Consider the following 22,826-nt stretch of genomic DNA (forward strand, 5'->3'; position numbering starts at 1 on the left):
TCCACAGGAACTTAAGTACAAGGTTACCTTTAGAGAGCTCAGCTTTAAGGCTCACACAGAGCTGTGTGTGACACAAGGAACTGGCCCAGTTTCCAACTCAGCCTCCCGACTTATACTTCCTGGTCCTTGGTGATTGGTGAGCAGGATTAGGTGATGCAGAGAGTCTCAGGCTGGCAGAGGATTGGACAACTCTGTGTCAGGTGAGCAGTCACTGTCATGTGACTACTCTAGACTAGGCTGTGATGTAGAATGAGGCCTAGCAGGCCGAGAGAACACTGAAGCCTGAACTTCTGCAAAACATAAGATGCTGGCTTTTAGGCCTAAACTTCAAATTACTGAATTCAGCCTCACACAGGAGCTCACCACAGGTGGAGCTAATTAACTATTACCTTTCAGGCAGAGAACTCAGGAAAACTCATAGTGCTGACAAGCTGTTTAACTCAGTGAGAAAAAGACACAGGATCCGGGACAGATGGCAGGGGTAAGTCACCAAATATGAAACCTACAGTCAGGATTGTGACAATAACCTTTTCAGCGAAAGCCAGAATTTCACTTCTGTGGTGGCTACATATCTCTCACCTCCTGGAGGGACGCAAGGTCGGGATTCAGGCCTGGATCCTGGTGACCACGGATGCAAGTCTCCGAGGATGGGGAGCAGTCACGCAAGGCGAAAGCTTCCAAGGAAGAGGGTCAAGTTAAGAAACTCGCCTTCACATAAACATTCTGGAGTTGAGAGCTGTGTACAGCAGTCTTCATCAAGCGGCACACCTTCTTCAAGGTCGTCCCATACAGATCCAGTCAGACAATGTAACGGCAGTAGCTTACATAAACCGTCGAGGTGGAACAAAAAGCAGAGCAACAATGGCAGAGGTGACAAAGATACTCTGGGCAGAAAAACATGCAAAAGCTCTGTCGGCAATTTTCATTCCCGGAGTGGACAACTGGGAAGCAGACTTCCTCAGCGTCAGCGGACACGATCTCCATCCAGGAGAATGGGGCCTCCACCCAGAAGTCTAGTGGAGATGATGGCATCACGCCTTAACAAGAAGCTTCAGAAATATTGTTCCAGGTCAAGAGACCCACAAGCAATAGCGATAGATGCACTGGTGACCTACTGGGTGTTTCGGTCGGTGTATCTGTTCCCTCCACTTCCACTTATTCCAAAAGTTCTCAAGATCATCAGAAGAACAGGAGTTCGAGCAATACTCATTGCTCAGGACTGACCACGGAGGGGTTGGTATCCAGATCTTCAAGAGTTATTAATGGAAGATCCTCGGCCTCTTCCTCTTCGCGAGGACCTGTTTCAGCAGGGGCCGTTAGTTTATCAGGACTTACCGCGGTTGCGTTTAACGGCATGGCTGTTGAGCGCCAGATCCTAGCCCGTAAGGGTATTCCCAATGAAGTCATTCCCACACTTATTCTGGCCAGGAAAGGGGTAACGTCCAAACATTACCATCGTGTTTGGAGAAAATCTGTATCTTGGTATGTATCCAAGAAGTCTCCTGCGGTGGAGTTTCAATTAGGACGACTTCTCCTATTTCTACAGGCAGGTGTGGATGCTGGAATGAGATTAGGATCTATCAAGGTTCAGATTTCGGCCTTGTTAATTTTCTTTCAGAAACAATTGGCTTCTCTTCCTGAGGTCCAGACGTTCGTGAAAGGGGTTCTGCGCATCCAACCTCCCTTTGTGCCTCCTGCGGCGCCATGGGATCTTAATGTGGTGTGGCAGTTCCTTAAATCGGACTGTTCTGAACCTCTGCAAGAGGTGGAGTTAAAGTTCTCACTTGAAAAGTGGTCATGCTGTTGGCCTTGACTTCTGGCAGACGAGTGTCTGAGTTAGGAGCTCTGTCACAGAGTCCTTATTTGATATTTCATGAAGATAGGGCTGAACTGAGAACACGTCAGCACTTTCTTCCGAAGGTTGTGTCTTCTTTTCATATCAACCAACCAGTGGTGGTGCCAGTGGCTTCTGACACCTCAGCCGTCTCAAAGTCCTTGGATGTCGTCAGAGCGCTGAGGACTTATGTTGCAAGAACGGCTCGGATAAGGAAAACAGAATCTCTGTTTGTCCTCTATGACCCCAACAAGATTGGGGGGTCCTGCTTCTAAGCACACTATTGCGCGCTGGATCAGGGGTACCATTCAGCACGCTCATTCCGCGGCTGGATTGTCGTTACCGACTTCGGTAAAAGCCCACTCTACAAGGAAAGTGGGTTCATCCTGGGCGGCTGCTACTTGGCTGGGTGCAAACACATTTGATAAGTTTGACACCTTGGCTACTGATGACCTTCAATTTGGTCAGTCAGTTCTGCAGGAACATTAGCACTTTCCCGCCCATACTGGGAGCTTTGGTATATCCCCATGATACTAAAATGGACCCCAGCATCCTCTAGAACATAAGAGAAAATAGGATTTTAATTACCTGCCGGTAAATCCTTTTCTCGTAGTCCGTAGAGGATGCTGGGCGCCCGACCAGTGCTCATTTTTCCTGCTGATTCCGTTTATTTTTCTGCACATTTTTTTCATGTGTTCAGTTGTTAACAGCTGTTGCTGTTGCGTTATGCATGCTGGTTGGCATGACTTATGTTTAAGGCTATGTTAGCCGACATGTTGTTTATGGATGGTGTGAGCTGGTGTGAATCTCGCCACAAGTTTAATAGTAATTCCTCTCTCAAGAATGTCCGTCTCCTCGGGTACAGTTCCTATACTGAGGTCTGAAGGAGGGGCATAGAGGGAGGAGCCAGTTCACACTGTTGAAAAGTCTTAAAGTACCGAAGGCTCCTGTGGAACCGTTTATACCCCATGGTACTAAAATGGACCCCAGCATTCTCTATGGACTACGAGAAAAGGATTTACCGGCAGGTAATTAAAATCCTATTTTTCTATTCGAACCTTTTCATATACCGAAACCGGATGGTTCCGTCAGACCCATTCTAAACTTTAAAAAAAAAAAAAAAAATTTCCTGAGGGAGTGGAAGTTCAAAATGGAGTCTATAAGGGCGGTAGTATTGGGTGAAGGGTTTTCCTGGTATCCCTGGATATCGAGGATGCATAACCCCACATTCTGTTTTGTCTGCCGCGTCAAGCAATTCTCCGATTCGCTCTGTTGAACTGTCATTTCCAGTTCCAGGACCTGCCATTCGGCCTCTCCACAGCACCGAGGGTATTCACCAAGGTCTTGGCAAAGATGATGGTTCTCCTCCGCACACAAGGGGTGAACATGATTCCATATCTGGACGTTCTGCTGATAAAGGCATCGTCCAAGGAGAAGCTGTTGCAGTCCATGGCTCTCACGACCCATCTACTCAGAGTCCACATTTGGATTCTGAACATTCCAAAATCACTTTGTAACCATCCAGGAGGTTGTCCTTTCTGGGATTGATCCTCGACACGGAAGTGTTGAGTGTGTTTCTTCCACGAGAAACAGCGTTGGTGATGCAAACATCGGTCCGGGATGTCCTGAGGACTGCCCGGGTGTCAGTTCGTCACTGCAATTGCCTTCTGGGGAAGATGGTGGCCTCTTACGAGGCCCTCCAGTATGGAAGGTTTCATGCTAGGTTTTTCCTGCTGGATCTCCTGGACAAGTGGTCAGGATCTCATCTGCATGCACCTGAGAATTCGTCTGTCGCCAAAAGCCAGGATTTCACTCCTCTGGTGGCTCCGATTAACTCACCTTCTGGAGGGCAGCAGGTTCGGGATTCAGTACTGGATCCTTCTAACCACGGATGCAAGCTCCGAGGCTTGGGGGCAGTCACTCAAGGGGAGACCTTCCAAGGAAGGTGGTCAATTCTGGAAGTCAGCCTACCGATCAACATTCTTGAATTAAGAGCTGTTTACAACGGTCTAATTCAGGCAGCCCATCTTCTAAAAATCAGGCCATTCAAGTGCAGTCAGACAATGTAACAACAGTGGCTTACATAAACTGACAGGGCGGAACAAAGAGCAGAGCTGCAATGTTAGGGGTGGCAAGAATCCTCCTCTGGGCAGAAAAACATGCGTTGGCGCTGTCAGCAATCTTCATTCCGGGAGTGGACAACTGGGAAGCAGACTTCCTCAGCAGACACGATCTCCATCCAGGGGTGTGAGGTCTCCATCCGGAGGTGTTCAAGGAAATAACAGACCTTTGGGGATTACTCCAAATAGAATGATGGCCTCTTGTTTCAACAAGAAGCTTCGGCATTATTGTACCAGGTCGAGGGACCCACAGGCAGTGGCAGTGGATGCCCTGGTGTCTCAGTGGGTGTTCCAGTCAGTGTACTGTACGTGTTTCCACCACCCCCACTCATCCCAAGAATCCTAAAGCTCATAAGAAGAACAAGGGTTCAAGCGATCCTCATTGCTCTAGACAGGCCGAGAAGGACTTGGTACGCGGACCTTCTGGATCTACTATGAGAAGAGCCAAGGCCTCTTCCTCTTCGAGAGGACCTGCTGCAGCAGGGGCCGTTCGCCTATCAAGACTTACCATGGCTACATTTGATGGCATGGCGGTTGAACGCCTGATACTAGCTCGGAAGGGCATTCCGAACAAGGTTATTCCTACCCTTATACGGGCTAGGAAAGGAGTAACGTCTAAACATTACCAAGAAGTTTTCTACAGTGGAGTTTCAACTGGGATGTTTTCTCCTCTTCCTGCAAGCAGGTGTGGATATGGGCCTGAGGTTGGGATCCGTAAAGGTCCAACCTCCCTTTGTACCGCTTACGGCGCCATGGGATCTTAACGTGGTGTTGCAGTTTCTCCAATCTGACTGGTTTGAGCCTCTACAAGAGGTAGAGGTCAAGTTTCTTACGTGGAAGGCTGTCACTTTGTTGGCCTTAGCTTCTGTGAGACGTGTGTCGGAGTTGGGGGCTTTGTCATGTAAAAGCCCATGCTTGATCTTCCATGAAAATAGAGCTGAGCTTTGGGCGCGTCAGCAGTTTCTTCCGAAGGTTGTGTTGGCATTTCATATCAACCAAACTATCGTGGTGCCAATTGCTACTGCCTCCTCAAATTCTTCAAAGTCCTTGGATGTTGTAAGGGCTCTGAAGATCTATGTGATGAGGACTACTCGTCACAGAATATCGGACAATCTGTTTGTCCTGTATGATCCCAAGAACATTGGGTGTCCTGTATCACTGACCTGGTTTGGGATTGTTGTGAACTCGGGGTATCTTCCGAAGGTCAGGAAGAGGAACCGCAACTGGGCCGCAACAGAGATGGCCGAATATAGGTTTTCCTCATACAGGATTCGGACAGCAGGCAGGAGGCACGTGTTGAATATTGAAGATCTCCTGAAAAACAAGAACTTGAAGGGGCTGATGAATCCTCTGCAGACAGATGATAATGAACGTGGCTGGAGAACAGGAAGATTGAGAGTAGTAACCGTGACTGGAATGTACGGTGCGGAAGCCTGTGTTTGCTGGACGCACGGTAAATTAGAGGTACAGGACGCGGAAAGGCACTGACTGTGCAAGGAGATACAGAAGTGCTTGGCGGCACTGAGGTGCTGGAGACACGGAGGTGCTTGGAGGCACGGAGGTGCTTGAGGCACGGAGGTGCTCGGAGGCACGGAGGTGCTTGAGGCACGGAGGTGCTTGGAGGCACGGAGGTGCTTGAAGGCACAGAGGTGCTTGAGGCACGGAGGTGCTTGAGGCACGGAGGTGCTTGGAGGCACGGAGGTGCTCGGAGGCACGGAGATGCTCAGGCACGGAGGTGCTGGAGGCACGGAGGTGCTCGGAGGCACGGAGGTGCTGGAGGCACGTAGGTGCTTGGAGGCACGGAGGTGCTCAGAGGCACGGAGATGCTCGGAGGCACGGAGATGCTCGGAGGCACGGAGGTGCTGGAGGCACGGAGATGCTCGGAGGCACGGAGGTGCTGGAGGCACGGAGAGGCACGGAGGTGCTGGAGGCACGGAGATGCTCGGAGGCACGGAGAGGCACGGAGGTGCTGGAGGCACTGAGATGCTCGGAGGCACTGAGGTGCTGGAGGCACGGAGGACTGGCGATCACCACTCCTGGGGAACTGATGATACTCAGGCACTGATGCAGGGCCTGGTGCCTGAATTTATACTTCCCACCACCATCTGGTTGGTGGGAAGTGCCTGATGACGTCACCCGCCCAGACGCCGGACCGAGCGACGGGAGCCGGGAGCCGCCAGCGAGGACGGCTGCAGAGAGGACCAGCGCGCCCGGAGAGGTAAGTAAGGCGGACGGGGCGGCGGCGTGACAGTACCCCCTCCTCTAGGGGTGGCCCCTGGACATTTCCCAGGTTTCGTAGGGTGCTTGGCATGGAAGATCCGGATTAGTCGAGGAGCTGAGACCTCAGAAGCTCCTATCCAACTTCTCTCCTCAGGACCATAACCTTTCCATTCTACCAGATATTGCAGGTTCTTATGAAGATAACGAGAGTCCAGAATAGTTTTGATCTCGAAGTCTGTCCCAGTTTCTACCGAAGTGGGGCTTGAGGGCTTAGAATGAAAATGATTAAGGATGAGAGGACGAAGGAGAGAAACATGAAAGGCATTCGGTATGCGTAGATGAGAAGGTAATCCCAACTTGCAGACCACAGGATTCAGGATTTGTAGCACAGGGTATGGACCGATGAATCTTGGGGCGAACTTCATGGTTGGTACCTTTAGCCGGAGGTTACGTGTGGAGAGCCATACCCTGTCACCAACCTTGTATTGAGGAGCGGCTCGCCGTTTCTTGTCCGCGAAGAACTTGTATTGGACAGAAACCTTTTTAAGACTAGCATGAACCTTACTCCAAACTTGTCTGAAGTGTAGTAGAGTGGAAGTCACAGCTGGAACCTCTCCTGTTAGAAGAATTGGTAATTCCGGAACTCGTGGGTGGAAACCATAGTTGATGAAGAACGGAGATTCGCCAGTGGAGGAATGAAATGAATGGTTATGTGCAAACTCTGCCCAAGGCAATAACTCTACCCAGTTGTCCTGTGAAGGGAAGAGATACAGGCGGAGGAAAGTCTCCAAGTCTTGATTGACTCGTTCCGGTTGCCCATTAGTTTGGGGGTGGTAAGCGGACGAAAACTTAAGTTTAATTTGTAAGGCCGAGCAGAGAGCTTTCCAAAACCTTGCGGTGAACTGTACCCCTCGATCAGAGACTATTTCTTGAAGCAACCCATGCAACCGAAAATGTTCTCGGACGAATATTAGAGCTAATTCAGGAGCTGTCGGCAGACCAGTCAATGGAACGAAGTGCGCCATCTTCGAAAAACGGTCGACGATCACCCAGACAGTGTTGTAACCTTTGGAACAGGGCAAGTCGGTGACGAAGTCCATGGAAATGTGAGTCCAGGGTTTCATAGGAATGGACAGAGGGCGAAGCAACCCAGCAGGAGGTAGGCGAGGAGATTTATGCTGTGTACACTGTGGACAAGAATTAACGTAATCCTGTACATCCTTCCTCATGGAGTCCCACCAGTAAGATCTTTGCAGAAACTTGTACATCTTCTGGGCGCCGGGATGACCGGAAAGCTTGGAGATATGGGCCCACTGTAGTATCCTCGACCGGAATTTAGCTGGTACGGACATTCTTCCAGGGGGAGGACCTGGAGTAGTTGAGGCAGCGGAGACAGAAATTGGATTCAGAATTAAACTCCGCTCAAAAGAATCCTCTTCATCTGTGGGAGTTTGTGAACGGGACAGTGCATCCGCTTTAGTATTGAAAGTCCCGGCTCGGTACTTGATAACAAAAGAAAATCGAGTGAAGAAGAGTGCCCATCTAGCCTGGCGAGGATTCAAGCACTGTGCGGTTTTGATATACAACAAATTTTTGTGATCAGTGTAAATGGTAATCACATGTTTGGCCCCTTCTAAGAGATATCTCCACTCTTCCAAGGCAGATTTAATTGCCAAGAGTTCCTGGTCTCCAATAGTGTAATTTCGTTTAGCCGGAGAGAATTTACGAGAGTGGAAGCCACACGGATGTAATCTCTTATCTGAGGAGTACTGAGAGAGAACGGCCCCAACTCCGACCGAGGATGCGTTAACTTCTAGGAAGAAAGGTTCCTCGAAATTTGGTTGTTGGAGTACTGGAGCGGACATAAAAGCCGATTTCAAGTGGGAAAAAGCCTCTATGGCTTCGGGAGGCTACAAACCCGGGTTGGAACCCTTTCTCGTCGGTAATGGGCGCAACAATGGTGGAGAAACTTCTAATCAATTTTCTATAATAGTTCGCAAAACCCAGGAATCTTTGTATTGCTTTCAAGGAGAGTGGCTGTGCCCAGTCCCGAATGGCGGAAAGTTTCTCCGGATCCATGCGAAGCTCCGTCCCCGAGATGATATAACCGAGGAACAGTATTGATGTTACTTCGAAGGTACACTTGGATATCTTGGCATAGAGATGATTCTCACGTAAACGGCGGAGTACCTCTTTGACCTGTGTCCTGTGTTCAGCAAGATCTTTGGAAAAAATCAGTAAGTCATCCAAATATACCACGACACTTAGGTATAACATGTCTCGGAAGATTTCGTTGACGAATCCCTGGAAGACAGCAGGAGCATTGCTAAGACCGAACGGCATCACCAGATACTCATAATGCCCATCCCGGGTATTGAAGGCGGTCTATCATTCATCTCCCTCTCTGATGCGTATAAGGTTATAGGCCCCCCTCAAATCGAGCTTGGAAAAAACGTGGGCACCATGAACTCTATCAAATAGCTCTGTGATTAGGGGCAAGGGGTATTTATTTTTGATGGTAATATCATTTAGGCCGCGGTAGTCGATACATGGTCTTAACCCCCCGTCCTTCTTTTTCACGAAGAAGAAGCCCGCTCCAGCCGGGGAGATAGAGGGGCGAATTAATCCCTTGTGAAGATTGGACTTGATATAGTCTGACATAGCTTGTGTCTCTGGAAGGGACAGAGGACAGATGCGACCCTGGGGCGGCATTTTCCCTGGGATGAGGTCAATGGGGCAGTCCCAAGGCCTATGGGGTAGTAAATGGTCAGCCGCCTGTTCCGAGAACACATCCTTGAACTCTTGATACGCCTCCGGGATAAGTTCTTCCTCCGCCTTAGTAGAAACACGAAGCGGACAGACAGGGGTGAGACAGTTAGCGTGACAAAAAGAACTCCAAGACCGAATCTGTGCGGTCTTCCAATCGATATGGGAATTGTGAATTTTGAGCCAAGGCATTCCGAGAACCAGATCGTGATGCATTTCCGGAATCACCAGGAACACCAAATATTCTTGATGTAGAGCCCCGACCTGTAGTTTAACTGGAACCGTGCGCCCTGTTATGATACCCTTGGATATCCTAGTAGCATTGATAGTTGTCAAAGAAATAGGCCGTTCGATGGGCCGTACTTCCAAATTCAGGCTTTGGACACAGAGAGAAGAAACGAAATTCCACGCAGCCCCGGAGTCCAACAGGGCTTCTAAAGACTTGGAAGTAACCTTGGTGGTTAACGATGCAGTCCGAAGTCGGAGAAGATTTGGTCGTAACCCCCAACTTGACTCCTCCGGAACAAGCTAGGCCTGCCCGTTTCCCGGACGGGATTTGCAGGACTTGATGAAGTGACCCGCAGCTCCGCAGTACAGACAGAGTTTACCCTCATGACGACGCCGTCGCTCTTCCGGAGACAATCAGGATCGGTTAATCTGCATGGGTTCGTCCGGACGGGTCTGGGACTCAGGGTCGACAACAAAAAGGTCGACACACCTTAGGTCGACGCCAATTGGTCCAGACACCTTAGGTCGACATGCACAAAAGGTCGACATGGACAAAAGGTCGACATGGAAAAAGGTCGACATGAGTTTTTTATGTTTTTTTGGTGTCGTTTTCTTCGTAGAGTGACCGGGAACCCCAATTAGTGCACCGCGTCCCCTTGCATGGCTCGCTTCGCTCGCCATGCTTCGGGCATGGTGCCTTTGCTCCGCTGCCGCTTCGCTCGGCACAGATTACCGTTCCAATCGTAGTCCACGTGGATCGTTAAGTATCAAAAGGTTCAAAAAAAAGAAAAAATTCGTGAAAAACTCATGTCGACCTTTTTCCATGTCGACCTTGTTCCTGTCGACTTTTTGTCCATGTCGGCCTAAGGTGTGTCGACCAATTGGCGTCGACCTAAGGTGTGTCGACCTTTTTGTTGTCGACCTGGAGTCCGGATACCGTCCGGACTTGGGACCACCGCTTGCCTTGCAGGGGGAAGCCGGAACCTAGAACGATCCGATCGACTACGTTTACCTCCACGTTCCTGCATCCGGAGATCTACCTTGACGCAGAGAGAGATCAATTCCTCTAAAGAATCCGGAAGCTCCCGAGTGACCAACTCATCCTTCAGGCGATCAGAGAGACCGTTCCAGAAAGCAGCTCTCAGAGCCTCATTATTCCAGCGAAGTTCAGAGGCAATGGTTTGAAAATGAACCACATACAGACCCACGGATCGGGAGCCTTGACGGATGCGGAGCAAGTCAGGAGGCCGAGGTCATCCTGCCGGGCTCGTCAAAAATTCTTCGAAAAGACGTGATGAATTCGGGGTAATTGGAAACCAGTGAATCAGAACGTTCCCATAATGGAGACACCCAATCCAAGGCAGATCCTTCCAGCAGAGAAATAATATATGCCACCTTGGACCGGTCTGTAGGAAAGTTATGTGCAAGTAATTTGAAATGTACCTCGCATTGGTTTAAAAAACCACGACAATTTTTAGGATTCCCATTATAACGGGATGGAGTAGGCAGCTGAAGGCGCGGAGTGGCACCGGCCGATGGCTGAACATTGCTGGAAGCGGCAACTGGTGCGGCTACGGGAACTGGTGCTGGAATCACCTGGAGGTACTGCATCACCTGACCTTGTGCCGCTTCCTGACTTTGTACTCGGGAAGCCAGATTCTGGATAGCGCTTGATTCCGTGTTCCGATCCCCCGGGTCCATGAGGCCTGAGTATACTATCACTGACCTGGTTTGGGATTGTTGTGGACTCGGGGTATCTTCCGAAGGTCGGGAAGAGGAACCGCAACTGGGCTGCAACAGAGCTGGCCGAATGTAGGTTTTTCCTCATACAGGATTCGGACAGCAGGCAGGAGGCACGTGTTGGATATTGAAGATCTCCTGAAAAACAAGAATTTGAAAGGGCTGATGAATCCTTGAGGCACGGAGGTGCTTGAGGCACGGAGGTGCTCGGAGGCACGGAGGTGCTCGGAGGCACGGAGGTGCTGGAGGCACGGAGGTGCTTGGAGGCACGGAGGTGCTGGAGGCACGGAAGTGCTGGAGGCACGGAAATGCTCGGAGGCACGGAGGTGCTGGAGGCATGGAGATGCTCGGGGGCACGGAGGTGCTGGAGGCACAGAGATGCTCGGAGGCACGGAGGTGCTGGAGGCACGGAGATGCTCGGAGGCACGGAGGTGCTGGAGGCACGGAGAGGCACGGAGGACTGGCGATCACCACTCCTGGGGAACTGATGATACTCAGGCACTGATGCAGGGCCTGGCGCCTGAATTTATACTTCCCACCACCATCTGGTTGGTGGGAAGTGCCTGATGACGTCACCCGCTCAGACGCCGGACCGAGAGCCGGGAGCCGCCAGCGAGGACGGCCGCAGAGAGGACCAGCGCGCCCGGAGAGGTAAGTAAGGCGGACGGGGCGGCGGCGTGACATCCTGCTTCTAAACAGACGATCTCTCACTGGATCAGGTTCACTATCCAGCATGCTTATTCTAAGGCTGGATTGCCATGTCCAAATTCTGTTAAGGCCCACTCTACTCGTAGGGTGGGTTCTTCCTGGGCGGCTGCCCGGGGTGTCTCGGCGTTACGACTTTGCCGCCGAGTGGCAACTTGGTCTGGGTTGAACATGTTTGCTAAGTTCTACAAGTTTGATACTTTGGCCTCTGATGATCTGAAGTTCAGTTGATCAGTACTGCTGGAGCCCCCGCGCTTTCCCTCCCGTTCTGGGAGCTTTGGTACATCCCCGTGGTACTAATGTGGACCCAGCATCCTCTAGGATGTAAGAGAAAATAGGATTTTGGTTACCTACCGGTAAATCCTTTTCTGGTAGTCCGTAGAGGATGCTGGGCACTCGCCCTACGCTTCGTTTTCCTGCAACCGTTATCTGGTTCAGTACAACTTTGTTTAGTTATGTACTGCATTGTTACTTGGTATGTAATGTTTCAGCAGTTGCTGAGTTTTTCAAGCTAGTTAGCTTGATGTGCCTTGTATGTGTGAGCTGGTATGAATCTCGCTACTATCTGTGTTAAATCCTTCTCTCGAAGATGTCTGTCTCCTCGGGCACAGTTTCTAGACTGAGTCTGGTAGGAGGGGCATAGAGGGTGGAGCCAATGGCTCCTGGTGGACCCATCTATACCCCATGGTACTAATGTGGACCCCAGCATCCTCTACGGACTATGAGAAAAGGATTTACCGGTAGGTAACCAAAATCCTATTTTCTCGGGCCATGCACTGACTCACATAATTAAACATGGGGGAGTGTGACCAGAAAAGCAGTGGTTATGTGACTTATATTAGACACTCACTTCACTGCCAGTAATAAATAGATGAGTGATTCTGGTTACTGAATAGATCAGTGCATAGAATTATGTCACAACTGTTTACTCATTAATTCTAGCTAGACCCAATATTACACGTATTTCCAAGATGGGTTGATAATCACATAATTTTTCATTGTATTTCATGTATAATCTGTTCTCTATTTATTTATTGCAATTAAGAAACCACATATACAGTAGGTTCAATATTAATCTGCCCAGTATATTATCCAGTGGGCTATTTAGTGAAATGATAATAGCAATCTCAGCAACTGAGCAAATTTATTATTGGTAATATGTATGCAAACTGTTTTTACAATGCTCATTACAATTGAAGCTTCACATAAAACTGTCTTGTATTTGTTTAGTATAGTGTTCGACCACACATTTGAAAACCAGCATTGGTGTTCATTGTAATCATTCATTTAATAGTTTAATTATAGGATAGCCCAGGTTTAATCTGTTTAACACAATACCTGGCAACATTGTTCAGAAAAATGGCATCAGTAGTCCGTGTGGTGAGGCAATTAGTGGATTCTATAGTAACAGAGACTGGCTTCTCTGATCACTTTCTTAATAAGAAGTATGTTACTTTGTTAAGCAGGGTACACGATGAACGACTATATAATTGAACAATATAGCATTCAACGATATAGCGCATACACACTGAAAGTTATCGTTCAAAGTTAACGTTCAGTGACGTCACCACTGGCATTCCCGGACATGCAGATCAGCCCAACATTGACGGGTTGAGCTGCATGTCAGCTGAATATTGGTGATCGATAAACGATGTGCGCTCCCGCGCATCATTCACCAATATTACCCCATACACACTGGACGATATAAGCCTAAAACATTAATGATAACAACATTTATGACGTTATCGATTATTCTTTAGGCTGAAATCGCCCAGTGTGCACCCGGCTTTAGTTTTATATCCTATGTGTTGTTATGAGCCACGGCTGTGGCTCATTCCTGTTTTGCATTTTTGTTATGTATTTTATGTTATACTTCTGTTTATGTTCCCCGTGGGTGTCATGGGGTGCTCGGAGCTCACCCTTAAGGAGGGGATACTGTTATGAACCACAGGTAGTGGTTCATTTATATTTTATGTTTATTTAGTTGTCTTGCATGCCAGGATTTCCCATTGCTCTGTTTTAGATTACTCTTGTCTGCTGCCGCTGGTGAGTCTGTGCAATTGCAGCTTGTTCCCATGTGTTCAGCCTCATCTGGCTGCTAATTGCATCTTGTCAACTTGGAGTCCTGCAATAGGCCAGCTGCACTGGATTATTAATTAGGCCTCTCTGTTATATGCTGGCTGATTGCAGTTCGCAGATGCTGGTGATATTTCTGGGTTTTCAGTCTGCTTGAGTTCTGAGCTTGGTTCCTGCTAGTTCCTGAGCTTCCTGAATGCTGAATCTGTTTGCTGAAAGTGTTTCCAGTCCTGCTGTATCCGGTCGTTCCTGTTCTCAGTTGTCCTGTACTCGGAAGTCGTCATCTGTTCCTGGAGTCCTGACTGAGCACCTTTGAACATCCAGTGGTGTTCGTGAGTCACGGCGTAGCCGTGTGTTGCGGCTTGGGCCGCTTAATTATTTATCTTTTATTATTTGTGTTCCGGAGCTTTTGCGGAGGATTCCGCTCCCACAGATTCACTCTGGTATCCAGCGGTGCTGGGTAGGAGTACGGACTAGTGGATTTTGGTTGTCCTTTTCCCTGGCGGGTTACCGCACATACCTCAGGTTTAGTCAGTTAGCTTGTAGCCCCTGGCCTGGTTGTTTAGTCAGAGGGCCCCTTGTTATCACCCTGTCTCGGATTTCCCTTTGTCTCCCATTAAGACCTGAGGGGGCATCGGAGTTGGGCAGACATAATCCGCCCTTCAAACGCGGCTGCCATGGGCTCAAGCAACCATAGTCTCGCAGGGGATTTCTGACCACACGGGCGAGACAACGGAGTTAGGGCGCCAGGGGCTATTCCCTTTCCATTCCCCTTTCCCAGCATTACGTCCTGGTGCTCTGGACTCGCTTCATAACATCTCCCTTGTTCTGAGCACCAGGAACCTAACATTATCACCAGCCATACCACAAAAAAGAAATAAAACTTTTTTTTCTTTTTTGGCCCAGTCCAGTGTCTAGTCTAGAATCCAGTCCGGTGTTTAGAATCCAGTCCGGTGTTTAGAATCCAGTCCGGTGTTTAGAATCCAGTCCGGTGTTTAAAAAAAAAAGTCTTGTTTTGTTTAGCAAAATTTAGTCTTGCCTTGCCTTGCCTTGCCTTGCCTTGTCTTGTCTCGTCTAGTTTTAAATCCTCCTATGTCTACTATGCAAGCCCTGCAGGCATCTCTCGCAGCTCTGAACTCTGTATTCAGTGCTTTGAGACCAGAGCGACTAGAAGTTTTGCAGCAATCTCTAAAGCAACTGCAAAACCTTCTGACTAAAATCTTGCTCATTTTGCCAGAAGTCGTTGAGAGTACATCTATCTCTAAAGAGACTCTTGCTCACAGTATGGTGACAAGAGAATCCTCTGGTCTAATTGAAGAGAAAAGGTTTAAAAGTTTTCTGCGGCCCAGGCTCTCAGAAGAGGAGCGTCTGCGTCGCAGAAACTTAAACTTATGCCTATATTGTGGGGGTTTAGGCCATTATCTGCAGACCTGTGAGTTGCGCAAGCCAAAGTGTGGTGACGAGTCTTGCCCTCTGGCCAAGTTGAGTCATGATACAAGACCTACTCCTGTCTCTACTGTGGCAGAGGCACTTGTCACACAACCCACACAAAAAAGCTCTCTGTCCTATAATTGGGGTCCTTGGGCAAGGGAGCCCCATTATAGATTCAGGAATCAAAAGAGAATGTTTCTCTCCTCTCTTGAGGTTCCTGTGGAAGCGGAGTTGCAAGTCCCTGGAGTGGTGCCTGATGCCCAGGTTCCTGGAGTGGTGCCCGATGCCCAGGTTCCTGGAGTGGTGCCCGATGCCCAGGTTCCTGGAGTGGTGCCCGATGCCCAGGTTCCTGGAGTGGTGCCCGATGCCCAGGGTCCTGGAGTGGTGCCCGATGCCCAGGGTCCTGGAGTGGTGCCCGATGCCCAGGGTCCTGGAGTGGTGCCCGATGCCCAGGGTCCTGGAGTGGTGCCCGATGCCCAGGGTCCTGGAGTGGTGCCCGTAGCCCAGGGTCCTGGAGTGGTGCCCGTAGCCCAGGGTCCTGGAGTGGTGCCCGTAGCCCAGGGTCCTGGAGTGGTGCCCGATGCCCAGGGTCCTGGAGCGGTGCCCGATGCCCAGGGTCCTGGAGCGGTACCCGATGCCCAGAGTGCTGGAGCGGTACCCGATGCCCAGAGTGCTGGAGCGGTACCCAATGCCCAGAGTGCTGGAGCGGTACCCGATGCCCAGAGTGCTGGAGCGGTACCCGATGCCCTAGCTTATAGAGGGACATCAAATATTATAGTTCAGGTGTCCATATCGGAAGGGGTCTCAGAAGCTGTTACCCCAGGTAGGGACTTGAAAAGCGCAACCCTAGAAAGGGTCTCTAAAACCATAGTTCTTGAGGGGAACTCGAGAAGCAAAACCCCAGAAGGGATCTTTGAAGTAATATCCCCAAGTGGGGTCTCGAGAGACGCAGCCCCAAAGAAGGGTCTAGAAGTCGCTTCCCCAGGAAAGAACTTAAGAAGCATAGCATTAGTGGAGGATCTGAACGTTATTGCTTCAGCAAAAGTCCCGGAAGTCATAGTCCCGGGAGAACTTTCGATAATTATCGACTCAGAGAGGGAGGCCGATGGCCCGATCCCAGTCAGGGAGGCCAACGGCCCGGTCCCAGTAAAAGAATCCGAGGTGCTGGCCCCAGCGGGGTTCTCGGAGGCCACTGCCCCAGCAGGGTTCCCGGACGCCACTGTCCCAGCGGGGTTCTCGGAGGCCACTGCCCCAGCGGGGTCCTCGGAGGCCACTGCCCCAGCGGGGTCCCCGGAGGCCACTGCCCCAGCGGGGTCCCCGGAGGCCACTGCCCCAGCGGGGTCCCCGGAGGCCACTGCCCCAGCGGGGTCCCCGGAGGCCACTGCCCCGGGTGGGGTTCAGAAAGTCACTGCCCCGGGTGGGGTTCAGAAAGTCACTGCCCCAGGTGGGGTTCAGAAAGTCTCAGCCCCGGGTGGGGTTCAGAGAGTCTCAGCCTCGAGTAAGGTCAATAGTGACCAGGTCCTAGCAAAGCACTCCAGTCAGTCAGATGAGAAGGAAACAGATCCTGACTCTGATATCTCAACATCCATAACCTTTGATGGGGACTTCGCCCAATTTCTGGCGCTTTTCAAACACTATTACACTATTATGTTGTCTAGACCATTTCTGGGCATCACTTCAGAAAACCTTGGGCTCTATCTGATTTATTCTTTTAGAGGAGAGCCTTCTGAGTGGGCAACCAGCCTAATGAAAGCTGAAGATCCCATTCTTCAGGATCCCCTAGCATTCTGTGATGCAATTGTTAAAAGATACGGTTCCAAAGAAATTGGTTCAGGTTCCTCTAAGTCACCCGTCTTGTCTGCTGAGAGTCCACCAAATACTGTAAACTCTGCACAAGAGTCCCAGCCCGATGTTTTGACTGCAGGATGTGCTTTTTTGACTTCTTCTTCTTCTAATAATAGTACTTTACCAGAAAGTTCAGCTCCCAAGGGTAAGAAACCTGTCTCTGATTTGAACGCAGCCTTGCTGGGTGGTACCATCAGTTCAGACAATGTTTGGGGAATTACCTTGGTCAGACCTAAAGAGCTTTGTAAAAAGAAGAAGAAAAATAAATAATTTTTTGACTCTTGCCTTGATTTAAAAAAAAAAAAAAAAAGAGATTTTTTTTTCTTTTTTCTCCTTGTCTTGTGTCCTGTGGCCACCGTTAGGGGGAGGGCACTGTTACAAGTTGTTGCTACAGCTTGTTTTTGTTTTCTTGTCTGTTAGACCAGTGTGTCAGGTTTTTTTTTTTTTTTTGTATCCCTTGTTCTGGATAGTCTGAATTTTGGGGTCTTTTGACCCCTCCTCAAGGGGGGGTAATGTTATGAGCCACGGCTGTGGCTCATTCCTGTTTTGCATTTTTGTTATGTATTTTATGTTATACTTCTGTTTATGTTCCCCGTGGGTGTCATGGGGTGCTCGGAGCTCACCCTTAAGGAGGGGATACTGTTATGAACCACAGGTAGTGGTTCATTTATATTTTATGTTTATTTAGTTGTCTTGCATGCCAGGATTTCCCATTGCTCTGTTTTAGATTACTCTTGTCTGCTGCCGCTGGTGAGTCTGTGCAATTGCAGCTTGTTCCCATGTGTTCAGCCTCATCTGGCTGCTAATTGCATCTTGTCAACTTGGAGTCCTGCAATAGGCCAGCTGCACTGGATTATTAATTAGGCCTCTCTGTTATATGCTGGCTGATTGCAGTTCGCAGATGCTGGTGATATTTCTGGGTTTTCAGTCTGCTTGAGTTCTGAGCTTGGTTCCTGCTAGTTCCTGAGCTTCCTGAATGCTGAATCTGTTTGCTGAAAGTGTTTCCAGTCCTGCTGTATCCGGTCGTTCCTGTTCTCAGTTGTCCTGTACTCGGAAGTCGTCATCTGTTCCTGGAGTCCTGACTGAGCACCTTTGAACATCCAGTGGTGTTCGTAAGTCACGGCGTAGCCGTGTGTTGCGGCTTGGCCCGCTTAATTATTTATCTTTTATTATTTGTGTTCCGGAGCTTTTGCGGAGGATTCCGCTCCCACAGATCCACTCTGGTATCCAGCGGTGCTGGGTAGGAGTACGGACTAGTGGATTTTGGTTGTCCTTTTCCCTGGCGGGTTACCGCACATACCTCAGGTTTAGTCAGTTAGCTTGTAGCCCCTGGCCTGGTTGTTTAGTCAGAGGGCCCCTTGTTATCACCCTGTCTCGGATTTCCCTTTGTCTCCCATTAAGACCTGAGGGGGCATCGGAGTTGGGCAGACATAATCCGCCCTTCAAACGCGGCTGCCATGGGCTCAAGCAACCATAGTCTCGCAGGGGATTTCTGACCACACGGGCGAGACAACGGAGTTAGGGCGCCAGGGGCTATTCCCTTTCCATTCCCCTTTCCCAGCATTACGTCCTGGTGCTCTGGACTCGCTTCATAACATCTCCCTTGTTCTGAGCACCAGGAACCTAACATGTGTTGATCAGTCTTCCTATATCTAATACCCCTTTTACTCCGCCACTAAAACCCGGGTTATTGCCGTGATAACTTGGGAGTGGCATGGGGTAAAAGGGTTTACCTGGGTCCTGTTACCCAGGAATCCAACCTAGCAAGCTTGCAGGGTTGGTCCAGGGAAGGACCTGGGTCGCAATGTGTGTAAACTGGGCACCCGTTCACACAACAGGAAGAGGCGGTGCGCAGATCATTTCATCTCCAAGCGTCACCTTAGGGATGCATCGCCACTGACATCACCAACCTGGCAATATGCTGGGTTGGTGCGGCAGTCTGAAAGGGGTCTCAAGTGTGTCGCACCCGGGAAGCAGTGAGCACCCATGTATGGCTCCCGTGTGTGACCCGTCAATTAGGTATAAAAGTGATATAAGAAAGTGATCAGAGAAACTAGTCTCTGTTACTAACTAATCCACTAATTATTAGACAGTGAGTGTGTGCTCTGGCGGCACTGTAGCCTTCTGCTTCATGAGTGACAGAGTGAGTGACAGGGGGGTAGCGCCGGTGTCTTGCGGCAGCGACTACAGTGGAGGAGCTCTAAATAAAACTACAGCTCCCGGAAGCTGTGCGTGTCTCCACTGTCAGGCGAGTGAGAGTGAGTTTGTATGTGTGTGTGTAATTGCTGGGGGTTGTGGGGACGAACGCCATCAGTAGTCTGAGTAGTGAGGCAATTAGTGGGTTATATAGTAACACAGACTGGTTTCTCTGCTCACTTTCTCAGCAGGAAGCGTGTCAGTTTGTCAGTTTTATGTCACATTTGGCAATCAGTCTGATTATATCTGAGACTTGCAGAGTAGCCACATTCTAGCTGCACTAACCTAATACTCATTTACACACAATTTTTTATAGCGTATTATCAAACAGCGAGCGCTCACCTACAGCAATTTTACTGATTCAACTTTTTCAAGGTTAAAAAGGTCATGTAAGAAATAAAGTAAAAACTCTTTGATTTAACCTGTCTTTCTCACTACTCTGTTTCAGAGAGGAAGATCCACTGACAATGTAGTATTAACACATCATGAAGATTCCACAGCCAGTGGACTGGAAGTATCACCTGTTGCCACAAGAGCATCTAATAAACCCGCAGACAGTCCCTTGTGGTGCCGATGTTTAAGATGTGTGCCGGAGGAAATGCTAGAGAACCAACTCTGCTGCAGATATGAAAGAGGGGAATGTATCACAAACTCTGAGATGTTTAGGAAAGTAGTCCTGTGCAGAAATACGCTGGTGTACCTTCTTCAGTATAATAGTCCTCTGGTAAATAAATGCTCTATAAGCAGCGAACAGCTCATAAAATGTGCAGAAAAACAATATATCCAATGGCGTTTCGGATCCAATAAGGATATAATGGACTTCGCCAAGGTTCCAAGCTGTTGTAAATATGGGATCAGGAGCATGTCTGACAATAGTATTTGTGAAACCTCCTTTCATGATGTTAATGATCCTCTTAAAGCATCTCTGCTAAAACAGCATTATCGGTGAAGATTACGCTAACAAAGAAGACACTGTTTTATATGGCTTTCAGTTTTGTATTCATTCAATTAATTCTCTGATATAAAATGTTAATCCTTCAAAAAAAATATTGCATTTACTATGTACAGCAGTGTTTAATCAGAAAGTATCATAGTATACATATGTGCACACAACAGTAATCTTTGCATTTTTTTTCCATGGTCCTAATGCTTATAAAATACAATTCTTTGCTCCTTTGCCATGGAAGGGACATTCCAATGTTTTCCAAGAATGTCACTAATATCCCTTTCAGAAATGAGACCTGGGAAATTGCAGCATTGTAAGTGTAGCACGCTGGCAAATTCCCGGGTCTGAGCTCCATGACCTTGTTCAGGAGAACGGTCGACATACCAAATTCCCGGGTTGATGCGCGTTCACATGCATAAACCCGGGATTTTGGTGCATGTCTGAAAGGGGTTTTCACACTCATACACACATATACATGTCATACACGCACAGACACTCTCATACGCACACATACATGTCTTACAGACACACATCCCTCATACACGCACATACATGTCTAACACGCACACAAACACATGCATGTCATACATACACACACACATCACACTCATATATATCTTAGACCAGCCACCAGACCTCACCACAATGGGAAGCTCTGTTGTTAGGCTGCACAGGCTGCTTCTACTACACGCTGCAGCAGTACGCCCACCCCCTCCTGGCAAACCCGCCTCCTCCAGGCAGCTCACCCACTCCAGGCAGTCCCAAACGCCAATCAGAGGCTTCTAGGTGCAACCTGGGAGTAAATCCTCATGTCGCACCATCCAGATTTAAGCCAGGTTGTCTACCCAGGACGAACGTCCTGGGAAAAACCCTGGCCAATACCAGGTTGCGCCAACATGGGAATGTGTTACCGGGTTGGTGCCTTTCAGATATACGTCTGGGTAGTTTGCCCGAGCCCCGGCAAAAACCTGAGAATCTCGCTATGTCTGAAAGAGGTATTATGCCGCTTTCAGACATGTGACCCAGGTCTAGCAAGCCGGCAAATTCCCAGGTCTTAGCTCGGGAGCAGGGTCATGGACTTGGGACGATTGTTCCTTTCCGAAATGCAGAAATCCCAGGTTGATGTGCGTTCACATGCAAAAACACGGGATTTAGCTGCATATTTGTAAGGTGTATTATAATACCTTTCACCATTGCACAAATGTATGAAATGTTACTCTTTAACCTTTTTTTATTTTTGCCTTTTTATATAATTAAACAAAATTTACAATAAGCATGTCTGCCTTATTGATTGCATTAAATGACAATAGCAATTGTATGTATTCTGTGCATAAATGTTAGTAATATATTTGAAAGTCCAAGTTCAGTCAGTACACAGAGATGCTTAAGGCTGGAAGAAAAAGAAGATAATTCTTGTCTTGGACTTACACTTCCAGGTAGGGTGAAAATTCATCATTATCAATAATACCACTTTCAGATATGTGAGCCGGGAATGTGCTGGGTCTAAAAGCCAGCAAATTCCCAAGTCTCAGCCCAACCCCGGTAAAGAGTCAGTACTTCGTCCAGGGAAGAATGCTTTCTCACACATAAAAATCCCAGGTTGATGCACGTTTACGTGAAAAAATCCTGGGATTTTTGTACAAGTGTGAAAGGGGTATAATACTGTTTTTGTAAATCTCCATCCTGTGAGGGGCTTAAGCAATGTAGATAATTTATGATGGTGTCCTCTAAAATCCCAGCTGTGTGCATGGGTGACTTCAATAATGTGCTTTATCCTCTGCTTAATAAGTAGTGGGAGTCGGGCCCCTGATTCCCCAAAGGGATAGGGCCTTTGCCTCCTTGGTGTCAGGATTTAGAGTAACAGAGGCTGAGACACACAACCCTAGTGAATCTCGTTGACACACCAGCAATCTTCTGTGGCTGTTTCTCTCTATTAGTTGGCAATGTAATATAAACAGTGGCAAATTTTACCTATGGGCTGCAGCCCTCCCAAGTAAAATCCACCACCTCAGTGCAGATGCCCACTCTAAGAACACTGGTAATCAGAACAATTATAATAAACTCTGCAATTTAACATGGAGTAAAACTAAGGTTCTTAGCATAATATTTTGGCCAAAAATATGGGCCGACCTACCATGGGCAGGTGATTTAATCAATTGGATCCCTAACATTCCTAAGATTCAAGACCAGAATATGGGACCCCCGAGACAGCACAACCCACCTGCCCCAAGGCATTACACAAGCAAGAAGTAACACTTAAAGTATTAAATTGTGTTACATTAATAAGATGTAGCATCTTAAGTGCTAAAAGTGTTATATAGGTGACTAAGACTGTCTATCACTCCTTTTTATAAATTCTTTATTTTCAAGTACCACTTTCAAAAGAGAAAATCAATATAGAGATCATATATACATAATGATACACAATAATACATCAAAGCAAGAAAAATGCCATAACACTTAGTATTCATAACTATAACAATAATTGATTGTTGCTCTTTGTCATTGTGCTTTTGATATCAATCAAACAAATATCTAGAAAAAAAAAAACTAACCTTGAGAGAAGAGAAGAAAGAGGAGAAGAAGAAGAGAAGTTATTCTACCCAACATGGGACCCAACTGCTAGTATTTTCAAAACCAGTGTAAAAGACTGATTAAAATTGTTGAGACTAGTGTTAAGGCTAAAGATAATATCATCCACAATTTCTGTATCCATGTC

At 48.3% G+C, this 22,826-nt stretch overlaps 1 protein-coding gene across 1 annotated transcript in view; it reads left to right on the plus strand.

Moving 5' to 3' along the window:
* The window catches only part of P2RX7 (purinergic receptor P2X 7), a 195,318-nt gene extending 173,961 nt beyond the window's left edge, over positions 1 to 21,357 (plus strand). Inside the window, exon 13 of the mRNA XM_063964421.1 lies at positions 19,610 to 21,357. Within this exon, the coding sequence (XP_063820491.1) occupies positions 19,610 to 20,110 (501 nt within the window). The 3' untranslated portion in view covers positions 20,111 to 21,357. The remainder of the gene's footprint in view (positions 1 to 19,609) is intronic.
* The last annotated feature ends 1,469 nt before the right edge of the window (positions 21,358 to 22,826 follow it).

Source organism: Pseudophryne corroboree, chromosome 1 (assembly GCF_028390025.1).
Source record: "Pseudophryne corroboree isolate aPseCor3 chromosome 1, aPseCor3.hap2, whole genome shotgun sequence".
Lineage (NCBI taxonomy): Eukaryota > Metazoa > Chordata > Amphibia > Anura > Myobatrachidae > Pseudophryne > Pseudophryne corroboree.